Raw genomic sequence first — 16,913 nt, 5'->3', positions numbered from 1 at the left:
TTATTTTCATTAAAGGCCAGTGTTGCAGCTTTATATATCCTTGATAATTCATTTGGGCTTTTGTGTGAGTGTAAAATAGAAAATATGGCCATTGTATTAATTATTTCAAGTGCCATTATGTCTCGTCTTGACTGTGTGTGATTCCCAAACCCTTCACTAGGTGGTGGTAATGAGTTTTTAAATTTAGAAGAAGAAACTACTCACGACTGCAAATTCTGCGACATGTCGAAAAACAAGCTGGATGAAATGCGGCACTACTGAGCAATACTTGATGTTGTTTAGTTGTTGTTAAAAGAGAAACTGTCACATCAGGCTTTTACCCAGTAAGTGCAAAGCAGTCACTGTCTTTCGTTGTGATACTAGTTTACTCTTTGACGTATTTCCCCCTGAAACGCGTCTTTAAACTGTGAAAATCCGAAGAATAAGTGGCTTTTCCTCTGTGAGACAAGGAACTACACTAACCGCATTCTGTTGCAGCGGGTTTTACCAGTGATCCTGCCCCAAAAAAGCGATGCTGGTCACCGTTTTCTGCGCGCCGAGGGATCGCCCAGAAACCACCTTCGCCCTCGATGTGTCCCCGGAGCTGGAGCTGAGAGACTTTGTAGCACTTTGTGAACTGGAATCAGGAATCCCAGCAGGGGAAATTCAGGTGAGACCCCAGGCAGGCTAGCTGTGGTAGCCAGGGAGCTAACGGAGCTAACTAGCTAGCTGACTTGCTAGCATGAATCGTACTTTTGCTGTTTTCGTGGACGTGTTGTTGCGAAACTTTGGTTATCACCAACAGAGAAACAGACATGTGTCCCCAACAGTTAATACCGATTACAAACAGCCGTCTTTGTCTGTGGGAGGCATCAACGTGACCGAAAGTTAACCCAGTGGAAAACTAACGAAGCTAGCTAACTGTTGTCTGACTAGTTCACAGAAATGATCCAGGCTAACGGCCACATGAAGTTAACCCGAGTAGCTGAATTATTATTATTATTGATCTTTAAAGAGCTTGATTTTATATGTCTGCCTCATAACTAACATTAATCAATGTTAACTGCTTTCTAACGTTATCTCAAGATATGGGGGGGGGGACGTTTTCTTGACAGAGACACAAGCTAATTATGGTCACAATGACATGTTAATGTAACCCAACCTTTTGCACACTGTTTGAACAGTGACTGGATGAAACAGTGTCGAAATAGCAAAACTGTCACGTTAACGAGTTGTTAAGAGTTTTTAAGTTTTTCATTTCTAGTCCAAAATACAAATACGTTACGCAATAACCCGAACACATAGACTGTGGCCATGCATTCAATACTCCCCCTGCAAAGCCTCTAATTATAGTAGTTTATTCTGGTTATGTCAGACAGGCTTACATCCAACTCTATCAAAGCCTTCAGGACAGTAGTTTATGTTGGATAAGAGCATATAATTTATGTATAGCTGAAAAAGCTGATCAATCAATTGATTGTTGGTCGACAACCGATTTAAGAAAATGAATAAGCAGCTATTCTGATAATTAATAGGGATCACCTGATGTGTTTTTTCAGCCCAATACAGATACCAATTATTAGTAATCAAGGAGACGATAATTGTCAGAGCCTGAGCCATATCACCGGCCGATATTGGCCTATCACGCATTAGCAGTAGACCGATTATCAGGGCGGAAATCAGGTATTTTCCGATAATCTGTATCTGTGTTTTTTCTGTCAGGTTGCCAATAAGATAAACCAATTTAAAAATGTGCTGCTTTGCCTCTGATGCAGCATCCTCTCACACAATGTCCTACCCACGACAATATGTGATTGGTAACGCGTCACAATTAATATCCTATAAACACTGATTGATCTGCATCTGCAAAGGAACTAGTACCTACATTTTTCTAGTAAATGTAGTGGAGAGGAAGTTTAAAGTAGCAGAAAGTGGAACTACTTGAGTAAAGTACCTCAACATTGTACTTAAGAACAGTTTTCGAGTAAATTGTACTTCACTCCAACGACGAGTTGCATCACTCATCACACAAAGAGTTTAATTTTTACTACAAATGAATATCGGTCATATCTTTATCACTGCAAAAAGATGTGTGTATATTGGCCAATATGTTGATATCTGAATTATTTTTTCCCTCCCTAATATTGATGTCGGCATCGGCCCCTGAAACGGCATATCGGTTGGGCTCTAGTAATCATTATTTGAAACTGATATACATTTCGGCTAAAAATGTAAGTTTCAAAAATCAGAATAATCAGTGATGAAATGTAAATGTACAGTTTACTCAAGTACTGTACTTAAGTGCAATTTTGAGGAACTTGTACTTCATGTAAGTATTTCCATTTTCTGATACTTTGTACTTCCACGCAGCTACAATTTGGAGGCAAATTTTAGTGACGCACGATAAATATTGGCCAGATATCAGCAGATTTATATTATCAGCCATACACAAAAGCAAAGTCCCATCAACTGCAGCATATTGTGATCTAATGAAATACCTTGTCTGTGTTGCGCATGCTCAGTTTATCCAGTCACGTGGGTTCAAAATCTTAATATCCAAATACAATGGAAGCAAGAATCTGTAAATCTTCTGTATGATTAAATTTAATTAAACTCTTTTGTTTTCCCAGATCACATATGTAGAACAGCCCCTAAAAGACCCCACTCGTGCCTTGGGGAATTATGGTGTTAAGGATGGAGATGTGGTGGTTCTCAGGCAAGCTGACAGAAGGCCACCACCAACTCAGCCAGCCTTCCCAGGTAACACACGTGTTTGGGGGGAAAAAACATTGGAGCTATAATTACTGTACATTAATGTCCCATGAAATGGCTCAGAGGGTTTAATACTCTTGCGTGGTTTCATGTGTTTGCTCAAGAAGAACGTTATGAGTTGACTTGACTTTGACAGTGAATCGAATTGAGAGCTCAAAAAGAGGCACACCAGTGATAAGTGACAGTTGCTGCTTATTTCATTACTCTACATTTTGAGAGTGACCTGCTGCTTACATTCACAACGTTGTTTCACATCAAAATACATTCATCAAACCTGTATTACTGGTCCTTGTCCCAAATAGCGAGGTAGACCAGTGTTGGGAGGGGTTGGCCAGTTGCGTTTTAATCAAGATAAGTCTTTGAAAGTATGAGGAAAGTAAGTGCAAATTACACAAAGTGAAACGTATAAAGTGTTGATCTTAAAAAAGCAGAGTTCTACATTTAGGGACACAAGGCAGCATTATTTATAAAAAGACTATTTATGCATCAGCTATTGTAATTGCAAACCTCTCACCCTTTGTCCTCCGTCTTCTTTAGGTCTGCCCCATATTGACTTTCGTTCCATCACGGTCCCCGGCACCTCTTCTTCAACCAGTCAACGTGGTGCCATAAGGCCGCAGCAACAGGCATCACAGTCGCCTCAGCAGCCGCCGCCTCAGCAGCAGCAGCAGCAGCAGCAGCCGCCACCACCGCAGCAGCAGCAGCAGCAACAGCAGCAACAACCGCGTGCCGCCCAATCTTCCACACCAACGGCCTTTCGTGGCTCCTCTCCTCAGGGGCTGGATGACCCTGCCTTACTCCAGCAGATGCTATTATCCAATCCACACGAGCTTTCACTCCTCAAGGAGAGAAACCCGCCACTTGCTGAGGCCCTGCTCAGCGGAGACTTGGGTAAACAGAAAAGAGATGCCATGAGTTATGTTTATCATTTCCTGTGTCATGTTAGTGTAACCGTCTATTTTTCCTCAGAGCGTTTCACCAAAGTGCTGCTGGAGCAACAGCAGGATCGAGCTAAGAGAGAGCAAGAGAGGATCAGACTTCTGACTGCTGATCCCTTCGATTTGGACGCCCAAGCAAAGATTGAGGAGGACATCAGGTATGGTGTGTGTAGACCATAGATTTCGTCGAGTTGTCATCTTCAGCATGGTGCAGCTTCAGTTTTAATCAGATATTGTTGTATGATAATTTGTTAGATAGTAATGTAATGTGATGTAATTTTGAATTCGACTTTACTCTTTAGCACTAAGACAAGGCATAGCAGCTTGTCCAACAAGCTTAGGCAGTATGTTTAATTTTTGTCACCTTTACTGTTGGGCATGTGCATTTTTCAGGCAGCACAATGTGGAAGAAAACATGACCATTGCAATGGAGGAGGCCCCAGAAAGCTTTGGACAGGTGGTCATGCTCTACATTAACTGCAAAGTCAATGGGCACCCTGTGAAAGCTTTTGTTGACTCAGGTAATGAGCATTAAATCCTGATGGCACACAGATAAATGACATGTTTAGTTCTCTGATATGCAGATCTGTCAGTATGTACATATATATAATACAAGCATGTGACTAACATTTATTCCTCTAATTGACTCTATATAGCTGTTTTGTTTTTGTTACAATAATCAGGTACAAGTTACAGTAAAACTGCATATAAGTTAGTAGAAAGTAGCCACCCTAATCAGATGCTAGACCCACCTCAGTTAGGTGCTTTCAACACAGCAGAAGAGAAGCTCTTTCTGGATATCTGAACTCTGAACATGATCTCATTACTCTTGTAATCTTTATGACACCAGTATGACTCAGCCAAGATCTGGAACAGTCACATCTTCCCAGAGCACAGAAATAAGATATCCTTATTGTACCATTTGGATTTACACAGCATTGTATTCCTGTCTTCATTGTGCATGCATTTTCAGATTTTTGGTGAGAATTAAACATTTTGTAAAGCCTGGCGTTGTTTGTTCTTTAGGTGCCCAGATGACCATCATGAGCCAAGCGTGTGCTGAGCGCTGTAACATCATGCGGCTGGTGGACCGTCGCTGGGCCGGGATTGCAAAGGGAGTGGGTACACAGAAGATCATAGGCAGGGTTCATTTGGGTGAGTGTCAGGCTTTTTTTTGTATTTCCTATGAGCAACACTGTATTTCAATACAAGTCCACACTAGTTTCTAGAGGAAATGTTCGAGAACATTTCCTGCATTGGGTCATGTGGGAATGAGTGCAGGGATCGGGATTCAGGGACATCTGTACCACCAACTTCCCAAATCAAGAACTGGTAGAATTTTCAGCAAAAATGCCAGTACAGCTGTTTTGTGCATTGAAGCAGTAACATTTCAGGCATGAGCAGTCAAGAGTTACGTTCATGTTACGAAAGCAACAGAACCAATCAGAGGTTCATATTGAATCCATGGCATGTGTGAAAAGGTGCACGATGGAAATGTTCCTGGATGTAGCTGCATGTGTGAATAGTGAAAATCCCTAGCGATATCTGAAAGGATATCCCAGTAATTTACCGGGAACTGTGTGTGACAGAGGCTCAACAAATGCCCTCAGTACTAGTTTAACAAACCCATGGTGAAGAAGTTGTCTTCTAATTTCCTGCACATACCCACAACCTAGCTATGCAAGGCTAAGTGTACCATACGCCACACCTTTGAAAGCTGCACATATAAAATGGTGTCTGGGATTGTCTGACTCAGAGTAGATGGAATAATTTTCCCAAACTTGATCTCCTTCTTCAACTGCATCCATATTCAAGTCTCAGTAGAAATGAAATTGTGTTGTCTTGTGCTCATGTAGCTCAGGTACAGATAGAGGGGGACTTCCTTCCCTGTTCTTTCTCCATCTTGGAGGACCAGCCGATGGACATGCTGCTCGGCCTGGATATGCTGAAGAGGCATCAGGTGTGAGCCACTTCCATTTGACCAGTGGACAGTAATGAACTGGAAATAATAAGATAATACATTTCTTGTTCTCAGTGTAGTGAATGCAAAAGAAAGTTGAGGGGTATCTGGGAGCTTTATTTGTCCTCTTTTTCTTGCAGTGTTCTATCGACCTGAAGAAGAACGTGCTGCTAATAGGCACCACGGGCACTGAAACGCGCTTCCTATCTGAGGCAGAGCTGCCAGAGTGTGCCCGCCTGGCATACGGCGCAGAGGGCCGCGAAGACGCCCGTCCAGATGAGATAGCTGACAGAGAACTAGCAGAGGCACTTCAGAGGTCCATACAGGAAAGCGGTAAGAGCCCATCTCAGCACTTCAGCCTGTTTTTGATTGGGCTTTTTTTTTTTCAGCTCAGGTAGAACCACATTTGCATGTGCCACTTAAAGCTTCTTACTCTCAACCCCATTTATGCAGTCATCTGAATTTTCAGTCACATGATCACTTCATGTCATCACCTCAGCAAATCAGATGTGCTTTAGAATAAGATGAGCTCAGGAAATGGAGACGTTTGTCAGGCAATTATAAGAAAAGAATATAGAGATTGGCTAAGATCAAGCTTTTTAGGCTTAAAGGGAAACACTCATGATTAGCTCTTTGCTTGTTGATTGATGATTATTATGATTTGAAACTTTATTTCTATATGAAGTTAATGAGCTAAAACCTTCATCTCTAGTTGCCCTTGCTGGCTGTGATGTTGTAATTTAATGTGTTTTTTAAGCACCTACATTTTGTAGAGTTTGGAGAAAATGCCTCCATTTAGCACTTAATGGAGCCATCAGTGCTAATCAGCAGTGCTGAGTGAGTCTTATTGTAGTCTGGCATGGACTGAAAAACGCTGTCAGATTGTTTGTCGGACAACAGTGCAGATGGATCTCTGAAGGAATGTGAGAACAGCACTTTAAGCCACCTACATAGACAAACTGAAAGGGACATGTAGTGCCAACAGAAACGTAGGTGGTTACATTATTTAAATGAGCAAGATTATCTCACTTGTCTTATTCTTGATGTCATAGAATAAGTAAATAAAATACAGCATGTAAAAAGTATGCTTTTTGCGTATATGCTTGAACAATGACTAAAAATGCCTCCACAGTGTTGACATACTAATGATGATACCATCAACATTGCAATTAACATCCCCCAGTGTGTTGAAAACAAGGACTTAGCATTAGTCGTATCAGTCAAATGGCGACCACTGTTATGGTCACTTTTTTGTCCTCAGATTTGCGAGACAGCTTTCTGATGATTATGAGATGACAAGAATTTTTTGTCAGGTTATATACAATTGTCTTTGCACAGTTGACATTCATACTGCTTGCTCCTACCCAAACGTTAGCACGGTGGACTGCTAACAGTGGTCGATTGTAGCTGGATGGTTTCATATCATCTCAGTGTTTGAGCAGTATGATGTCACGTACTGTGAGGTGATGTAAATTTGTCAACCACTCAGTTATACCGTTTATACCAGAGGTGACTAAACGTTCTCCCTTCAACTTAACTTCATTGTGGGCCTTTTGTAATTTATAGTTAAGGTCCAAAATGGTACGAGGATCCAAAGTTCCCTTAATTGACTGACTTTCTGCCTGTGGTGCTCTGATTATGGAAAATAATCCAACATATTTAAATATTATTTTTACCTCGTAAAACAGCACAAGCAGTGCTTTTTCCTTTCCTTCAGCATTTAAGGCTGTATCAGATAATCAGGAGATAATCAGTGCTTTATGGATGTCTAAATGATTTGAGCATCCATGTGAAGTTTCTTAACCTATCAGGTATTTAATTTTCTGGATTAATACGTCACAGACATTGTTGTCTGGTCGCTTTATCCATTTTGTAATGATTGTCAAAACATAATCATGAAAGTGTTTCCCTTTAATGCTTTTTAAGGCTCACATAACCATTGGTGCTACTGCCATTGATGCACTTAGTCGTCGTTACTGTTTCCATTGGCTGGTCATGTCCGGTAATGGCTGCACTTTGCAAATGGAATTAGAACATAAAGCAGCATCATTGGAGTTGCAGTAAATTCAGGCTCATGCTGGTGTTGCGGTACATGTTGTTGAATAAGGCAATCCTCCACCAGAAATGAGGAATCAATCAAATCGTTTTGGGTTCTGATCCGATGCAGTACTGACGTGACCTTCTGAGGTTCAGGTTTTGTTTTTGGATGACACTTTTCACATCTCTGTGTGTGTGAAAAGGCTGATAAGTTGGTGCATGCTCTGTGTGTGACTGCTAACTTTCTCCGTCCCTTTGCATGATGTGTGTGGTGTGTGCCCTAACCCCTGAGCAGGACAGCACTGATGCATTTGGAGACAGCTGGAGAGGGCCCTACCAACCAGGTACTGCAAATTCACAAGTCCATTGCCAGTGCTAAGTCCATTGCTATTTCTGTCTTTTATTTTGCTGTTATTTTGCTGCTGGATCGGTTAATTGATGTTGTACTTTTGTTTTTACTTATACATGTATTTATTATGAATACATATAAAAGGAAAAAGTAACAAACTATATGTGCAGCAGGTATTCAAGTGAGGAGATTGGTGTTTTGGTTTGTTTCCTTTAGGTATTATTAAAATGTAGAGATGCACCGATTGCAATTTTCTTGGCCAATTTTTCAGATTTTTCAAAAGTTTGACCTGCCGATTCCGATTGTCTTTCTTTCTAGGAACTAGAATTAACAGCATACACAAACCTTTTTGTAACCGTTTTTATGGAGAATTTGATTTTATGTTTTATAATAAAACACTGACTATGAAATAACTATTAAATATTAGACATTGTAAGCTATTTGAATGGCCCGTTACTGAAATGTTTAAGTGAATTTTAGCCCCCTCTTATAACCATTTACACATTGTATACTGGTATATCTGGGACTCTTATTGTGAAAGGTAAAACAAAAGGAGTCTGTCTGTAATGTGCCTCAGTTGACATTTGAGTGGAATAAAAAGTTGTTGCCCTGGTTCAGACAACGAATCTCTATCCTCAAAGTAAATGCGCATTTCATAACCCTTTACTTTTGCAAAACAAATGGGTGCAACAAATCACATATTCCGCTCACTGGCCGGTCGATCGGTGCATCTCTATCAAAATGTATATTATCCAAAGTAATGCTTCCAGACTGGGTCCACACAAATTCCAGCTGTTTAATTCTCAGTTGTATTTTCTGTTACAATAGACACTGCAGATGGACAAACTACCTCACGGCAGCCCCAACCATTTACATTACCCAGAACCTTAGACCAAATGTCCTCATCCACCTCCCCTTCCCAAAGCCCTTCCTCTGGCCAGCCCCAGACCCTGGATCGCTCTCAGTCTGCCCCGGCCGCCATGGAGCAGGCCTCAGCACCAGGGCAGTGCCATGACCACCCTGGCCTCCAGGAGCTTCCTCTGCCTTCATGCTCAGCAGAGGATGCTGGTTCTACACCTCATCAGGTCCACCCTCACCCTCTGCCTGGCCATAGCAACTCCAAAGTGCCCCCTGTACCCAGTCCTTCAACAGACGTCCTCCAAACATGTACCCCTACTGTAGACGGGACTAGAGCATCCCAGTATCAGGGGTGTGAGGTACAGCACGGAGCCACAGAGGGGGACGCTGAATCAGACGAGGTGGTGAACAGCTCAGAGGAACTTTCCCCTATTCAACCAATGGAGCAGGAGGCGACTGAGACTGACACAGCTGATGCCACAGAAGCCTGTCCAAGCGCTCCTAGCCAGTGCGACTCCGTTGAGATGGAGTCCCCCACTGCGTCCCAGGGCGTGGTGTCCTCCGAGAGGGACCAGCCTGAAGGAGAGCACAGCTCCAGCTCCGACAGCATCCCCTCGCTGGCGGCCGCCCTAAAGGAGCTTCACGAGCTGCTGGTGTCCAACAACCGGGCTCACTCTCAGAACCGCAGCTCCTCCTGCTCCCCCTCACATCCATTCAAACAGGAAACAGAGGAAGTGGCCCCCGAACCGCGCACTCCGACACCCGAAAACACCCATCCTATCCATTCTACTGTCGTCACAGCCGGTGCAGAACCAAGCGATGCCAAAGCCAACCATGCTGCTGCTGTGTCTGATGAGGGCCCATCTAAGTGTCTTGCGCCTGACCTCTCTGGCCAAGATGAGCATCTGGACGGAGATACAGCAGAGACTGTGGAAGGACAAGGACCGCCGCAGTGTCCAGAAGGCTCCGGGGAGAGGAGGGCAGATAGTCGAGGGGAAGATGAAGCCAATAACATCAGCATTTTTCAGCCTGAGCCAGAGGTTCCTCCTGATCCTGCAGGGGACCTGGAGTTCAGGGAACCTCCTGAGGGACAGCAGGGGAGAGGGATTGCAGATGGACGAGCATCTGGCACCAACACCCCAGACACTCTCGGCCTCCAGACTGAGCACACTTTCCTCAGCCCTCTGTCTATGGCAGTGGGCTCACCTGAGGAAGTCTCTAGCACCTCGTCCCCCTCTTCCACTCCTCTCGCTCAGGCTCCCCAGCTTACATCTCCAGCCCCTCCTCTCCCTTCTCCGCATCCCTTTATAGAACAATTTCCAGCTGAGCACATCCAGAGAATCCAGGCAGCGGGCTTTTCTGCCATGGAGGCTGCCGAGGCACTGGAAAGAGCCCATGGGGTTGTGGAGCTAGCTCTGCTGGCACTTCTAGCCCGCAGTATCACTGTGCCCACCTAGACTCATAACCAGTCATACGAGTCCCCAGCCTCCCAACTCAGCATCTGTCTTATTTATACCTTGTTACTGATCCAGATGTCTCAGTCCCTCCTGAGCAGGGAGCACGTATAAACACAGGGAAGAACAAACAGGACAACTGGTAATACTTTTCTGGATATTGCAGATATGTGAGGTGTGTTTGCATGCAGATGTTTTGGGTGCCCACCCATTTCATTGGTTTTTAGAGATTTGGTAGATTGATTTCTTTTCTTGTTTTTTCGTCCAACATTGACACATTATTAAATGCCCAATGTATGATTGATTCTTGAAACATTAAAAAAATATATAATTTGCCCTTTGATATGTCATAAGATTATTGTTGTTTAAGTTGTGGAGCATCAATAAAATAAAAAAAAAGTGAAAAACTCAAAATGGAGTAGCATTACTCCTCTCCATCTCAGATCAACTGTCTGGTGAGCTTTAGATGATTCAGCACAAATATTGATATTTGAAGCAATTTGCTGATAAATAAAGCATTATATTGATTTGTCCCTTCAGTTTAAAAATCACGACCCGATGTTGGAGAAGCTGCATTGTGGGAACTGCTGCAGTTTAGAAGGGTTGATCAAGTTTACAATTAATTTCTCCAGATAAGTGGAAGCCCTCACGTACACGGCTGTTACCAAGTGAGCCACAAGTGTGTTTGTTGATGTCTGATCGTAGATGGCGTTTTTGGGTTCTGTATGTGAAATGGAGAAGGTAACTTGTACTGTATGTATCATTCTCCGAAGTTTGAGAGCTCTGCCATGTGTAGATTACAAATCTGTTTGTAGCTCCTGTTCAGAAAGTCCTTTTTGTTCTGTGTCAAATCATCATAGCGTGTATGTTCATATCTTTTTAAAAACACCCATTTTAATTTTGTTATCTGTTAGATTATGGCCATTTGTGCCTGTCAAATGTTTTGTCAGTACATCATATATCAAGTATTCAAATGGCTTTATTTGAGTCATATACCAACAATGTTCAGGCAGATTGAATTATCTACTTTTATCTTGTATGAAATTTTAAATTGCAAATAAAATGGAACTAGTATTTGTACACTGTGAATTCATTCATTGCTTCCTGTAAATGAGTGAGGTGTGATTAAGTAAGCCATCCTCTAATCAACTCAAACTATATATACACACAGTAGCAGAGAGCCTCATAGTGTGTCCCAGTTCCATACTAAGTGCTAATATGTCTGACAACGCATACAAAAAGTACCAACACCCATACTACCATACTATTTTAGTGTGCCATAAAAATATTTAGTATGTCAAATGCAGTATGCCAAAAATACCAGGATGTCCCACTTCTTTGCAATAAACAAGCCAGCATGCATCTCTGGCTGTTGAGACCCACGATCCTCCTGCTGTGGTAGATTTGTCACATTGAGAAAGCCGCCAACAGAAGCTGCATTCAAAATCGTTTTCTGTTTCAAAGTTCAAGGCGCAATCTTAGGACGAAGTAGTCCGTCCCAATTCTGGGCATACTGCATGCAACAGTACGCGCTGTGCTGCTGCTGCAGTGTGTATTAAAAGTAAAAAGAAAAAGTATGCAGCTAATGTACTTAACTGTTTTGAGAGGCCAAGTCCAGCCCTTTCCGGTGTGCCCCATGGGACCTTATTTCAGTAAAAAATCAATACAGTAGTCAATGGGGAGACACAAATACATTTTTTATCCTGTTTTAATTGTGCCATGGATCACACTTATGTCTTTCAATTCAAAAGATAACTTTGCAAGTCAAGAAAGTCGCAGTTTGTCGTAAAATACAAAGTACCATTTAATTTTGTGAAAACCGCTCAGTGAAGTACATCGTCTCGTTTAGTATGTCACTAACGCCAACATGGCCGTCACCGCGTCACAGAAAAAAGTATTTAAAAATGTGGAAATCTCAATAAGTCTCGCCACATTGAGCATTGCAGTTATGCAAAAGGAGTTAGTCAGTTTTGGCGAGCGCGCTTATGTACGGGACCAGCTCGACAAGGTTTCTGTTTAGTGTTTTGCTGAGCGTTAAACGGTGCCTTACTCAAAACATTCACAGTCACACACAGTCTGCCAGAGGCTTTAAAAGAGCCACACCTGCCTCCAGTTTTTGTGATTGCTGCCTCAAGCTCAGGCCGCAGCCTTGTGTTGTGTGACAGAACAGATCCAGACTAAAGCGTTATGGCTCAATCAGATGACAGAGATGAGAACAACCACTGTTTGAGTGGAAGCATTATGTCTGATCTACACTCCTGGTTAGGAAATCCAGTGAATCGTCTGATATCACAAATACAAACTATGTGGACCAGAGAGCAGCTTTCTTCAGAGTTTTCTCTGGAAGATTGCCTTGAAGAGAGCAGTGACTCCCTGAAGCAGCAGGAGGATTGTAGTTAAGGGCCACAACATGTGTCCAATGAACTTCACCAAACATCAAACATGATGAAATGCCCTTTTTTTTTGTCCTCCTTTAAACATATCTTCACCTCTCAGGTCTGTGGCCTTCATAGACATGCTGGATTTTAAAAATGTATCAAAGCTGTTCTCGGTAACTATGCTTGAGGAGGAAAATCCAACTTTGTCTCCATTAGATGATCAGGTTGAAGGCACAGAAGGGTAAGAGAAGCTGTACATTTGAATACTCTATAATTTCTACACTTGTAACTAAATCTGGCCTCCTTTATAAAGACACAGGGCAGCAGAGCCAGCCGAGGAGGAAGTGCTGAGTGTGTCATTCCAGTCAAAGTACATTGATTTCTGTAAGTTTCCCTTTCTCCTTCAGCTGTTGTCAGTCATTTAATAGTGTCTCAGCAATGTCAAGTGCCCTTGTCTTCATTTCTTTTGCTCTGCAGTCCCACTGTATCAGGACTGCTACCTGCAGCCGGTGAAAGAGGATCTGCACAGACTGAACGAGAGTGTTGTGTCTGAACTGATAACGCCCCAGTATGTGCAGGGTCTGCAGTCCCGTTATAGCCATGGCTGCCACTCTCAGGCTATGACCCCACCCTCTCCCTCACCTCGCCCAGTCCATAGGGTGACTCCATGTACCCTTTGGCAAGATCTAGACGAGGTGAAGGCATCTGGCCTGCTCAGCAGCTTGACAACCAGAGAGATTTGCCTTCAGGAGGTGTGAAAAGTTTAATAATTCATGCTTTACACCTCAGATATGATAAACAAGGCGCTGCATTCAGGAGCAGTGTTATCTAATTTGGAGCCAAGAGACATTAAATCACCATCAAATTATATAATGACACTGAAAAAGACAGAAGTGTAGAAGTCTACATGGCTAAACCTGAGCAGCACCAGTTATAGCATGTTGAGTACTCACATTGCTAATGTTCATACAGCATGTAGCATGTTATTGTGATTAAGCCATCTGTTAAATCTGCATACATCTTGCATGGTAACATTAAACATTCATATGTAGGCTAACCTGTACCATGTTAGCATTTTTAGCATGTTGATATTTATTCTGTTGGATTACATTGCTAATGTTCATACGAAATTTAGCATGTTATTGTGATGAAGCTGTTTGTTAAATATGCTAACAACACGCATGTTAACAGCAAACATTTTATATGAAGGCTATAAAATGATGTGTAGTTTAATTTTAAGGGCTACAATAAAATTTGGCATGTAACCTGCAGGGTGTAGCGTTAACGTTTAGCATGCTAGCTTAAAATGTTCCCATTAATCTCAAAGTAGTTCGTAGGCTGTACTTTTGTATTAAAGACTAACCCTGGTGGTTTTTTTTAGATATCTTCTTATTGTCAACAAACCCCATATCGACTCCCAATGGCCAATCAAAACCAGCCCAACGTCCTTTGAGTAAAAAAAAGAAGACACTCTTTTCTCCAGGCATTATATTTCTCCCAGGGTTTACTGCTACTTAGCTAGTTGTTAACTTGTTTGCTTCACTAACAAGCAGAGTAGGGAGAAAGAGGCGGTTGCCATCAAGCGGAGAGCATAAGCATGTCGAGTGTGTGTCTGTGTGAATGTGTAACATTAAGTGCTTCATTTGCATGAAAAATGGGTCTACCACCTCAAAAGTAGCCCAGTTCTGCAGAATAACCACTGACCTGGCAACCTTGTCTGCACTGTAAATCCCCTCCTTTTAAAGTTTAGCTTAAACAGCTGGCCACTAGATTTGAGGAAGTGGTACCCAAACAGGAGTTAATGTTGCATTAGTTGGGGACTATTTTCAGCTGTGGAATAATAAACATTATGCATTTTTCATATATAATGAGCTATAAGCTGATTAAACTACATGTCGTGCTTTGAATACGCAGACAACACTTGGTAGTTGGATCAATTCAGTGATGAGATTTGCTGACGATAAGAGACACAATCATCAGCCTCATCTCTGAACTGTTAATGATGCTCCTTCCCTCACTTTCTTCCTGAAGAGGATGTTTGAGTTGATTGGCTCTGAAGCGTCCTACCTGCGGAGCCTCGGAGTTGCCGTCAAGTATTTCTACCTGTCAAAGGCACTGAAACAGACCCTGTCTGCAATGGAGCATCACATTTTGTTTTCCAATATTCGTCGCGTGATGGCAGCCAGTGAAAAGTGAGGCACATGCAGGACCTCCTTTTTATCATATTTCCACTAGATGTTCTGTTGTTTTATGCTGAGCCGGTGTCACCACTCTTCTAGGTTTCTGATGGATCTGGAAATTCGACTGGGAGAGAGCGTGTTAATATGCCAGGTTGGAGACATTGTGCTTCAGCACTGCCCTGACTTTCACAGACTCTACGTGCCATATGTGACTAACATGATGTACCAGGAGGCCCTTGTCAACCAGCTGCTGTGAGTCTCTGTTCTGTACTTGATATCTCAAGTGGTACTTCACAACTTTTCACGAGGCTGACTCAATCACATTTCTCCCTTTTTTCAAGGCAACAGAACCGAGACTTTGTCTATGCAATCGAGAAGCTTGAGAGTGACCCGGTGTGTCAGAGACAGAGCCTCAAGTCATTCCTCGTCCTTCCCTTTCAGAGAATAACTCGTATTAAACTCATCCTTGAGGTAGAGGTTTGAATCACATTTGTACGGATATATATTTGTGACTTGCCGTGACACGTTTGAAAGATCGACTAAGGCTTCTTTTGTGTTGTGTTTTCTTTCGTTTCAGGGCATTCTGAAACTCACTAAACCGGGCTCTGACTCAGTTTTGAATCTCGAAACGGCAATCAAAGCAATTCACGAGGTAATTCTGTTTCACTATCAGGCCTTCTTCAAGATCTGCACATTCATGCTGAGACAGAAGTGAACAGGGGGACGAGCTGGTTACTGGAAAGGAGTGTTGTGGTGTTAAATTACGCTTAAAAGATGAGCAAAAAAACTGTAATTGCTATTTATTATTCTGAAACCTTCCAGGTAGTGACAGAGTGTGACAATGGTGTCCGAAAAATGAAACAAATCGAGGAGTTGGTCTGCTTGGAAATGCTGATGGATTTTGGCAAAGTAAAGGTGATGAATGACTTTATTTTTCTCGCTGTAAGATTTCTAACAGTCTTTCTGACAGACTTGAATCTGTTATGTAACCTGCAGATGGCAATAAATTCTAACTGGCTGCCTCTTCCTCCGTCCAGTCAGTTCCTCTGGTTGTAAGTGGGCGTTTTCTGGTGCACCAGGGTCCTGTGAGGCAGCTGACTGTGGAGGCTGATGCTTACAACTCAAGGGTGTCCTTCATCAGCGTCTACCTCCACCTCTTCAGCGACCTTTTGATCATCTCCTTGAAGAAGTAACTGACATATACTCTTTGACGTATTAAAAGCCATGCAGACAAAGCCAAGATCAGCTGCAAGACAGAATAATTTCACTTATCAAAATTATGATCCACATTATCTAACTGAGTCTCTCTGCATCGTGTCAGGGATCAGAGGTTCACAGTGGTAGATTATGCAAAGTTCCCCACACACGTACACCTGGAGCATCTGAAGACTGAGGTCCTGGGTCTCCCTCCAGACTCCTTCCTGTTGCATCTCTCTCAATGTTACACCGGACAACCCACCGCCATGATACTTGTTCCACAAACGAGGTACGAGTGGACATTTTCTAGAAGTTTTCAAGTAACTTATAAATCTCTTTTTGCAGCACATCATCCATCTCTCATTCGTCTCTTTTCTTATTATTTTTATTGCAGGGCAGATAAAGAGAAGTGGATGAAGGTGCTGTCGACAACACATTGATGGAAATGTGATTGTGCTACTTTATATACATCAAACTTTTATCATTTTAACTTGCACATTACTTATGTATGTTTTGATAATTAGGGAAATTGTAGCTCACTCTTAAGATCTTAACTTTAAAGTGCACTTCAATGTTCTTGACTAAATCACTCAACACGACTCAATCAAACATGCACTTGTCACAATTAGCAGACACACAGGGGAGTAAAGGGATATTTTTGACAGGAATAGATTTTTTTTTTTTCTTCACTTTTATGAAAATACTGGCCTCTTTTAAAGCAATGTGTATTTTTTTATATTTTCTTATTGTAAACATTTGATGTACTCTAAGATCAGCCTAATGCAACAAAACTGATTAAAGATGGTGACAA

The 16,913-nt window shown here is 42.3% G+C and overlaps 2 protein-coding genes across 2 annotated transcripts; both read left to right on the top strand.

Moving 5' to 3' along the window:
• Positions 1-205: 205 nt before the first annotated feature.
• On the top strand, positions 206-11,427 carry ddi2 (DNA-damage inducible protein 2). Its single transcript, XM_073467496.1, has 11 exons — positions 206-323; positions 478-649; positions 2,610-2,739; positions 3,289-3,642; positions 3,721-3,847; positions 4,083-4,210; positions 4,716-4,844; positions 5,546-5,649; positions 5,790-5,982; positions 7,982-8,030; positions 8,864-11,427. The coding sequence occupies exons 2-10, from the start codon at positions 512-514 to the stop codon at positions 7,990-7,992; spliced, it is 1,314 nt and encodes a 437-aa protein (XP_073323597.1). The 5' UTR covers positions 206-323; positions 478-511; the 3' UTR covers positions 7,993-8,030; positions 8,864-11,427.
• A 926-nt stretch (positions 11,428-12,353) lies between these two features.
• On the top strand, positions 12,354-16,701 carry LOC140998552 (rho guanine nucleotide exchange factor 19). The gene is made up of 12 exons (XM_073468867.1): positions 12,354-12,743; positions 12,844-12,966; positions 13,039-13,109; positions 13,203-13,477; positions 14,757-14,917; positions 15,005-15,157; positions 15,247-15,376; positions 15,483-15,557; positions 15,728-15,820; positions 15,943-16,094; positions 16,227-16,391; positions 16,497-16,701. Exons 1-12 carry the CDS (start codon positions 12,535-12,537, stop codon positions 16,540-16,542), a joined length of 1,653 nt encoding a protein of 550 aa, XP_073324968.1. The 5' UTR covers positions 12,354-12,534; the 3' UTR covers positions 16,543-16,701.
• The last annotated feature ends 212 nt before the right edge of the window (positions 16,702-16,913 follow it).

The sequence above is a fragment of the Pagrus major genome, chromosome 6 (assembly GCF_040436345.1).
Source record: "Pagrus major chromosome 6, Pma_NU_1.0".
Classification (NCBI taxonomy): Eukaryota; Metazoa; Chordata; class Actinopteri; order Spariformes; family Sparidae; genus Pagrus; species Pagrus major.
The sequence above is the reverse complement of the archived record's forward strand: the minus strand, read 5'-3'. Positions and strand labels throughout refer to the sequence as shown.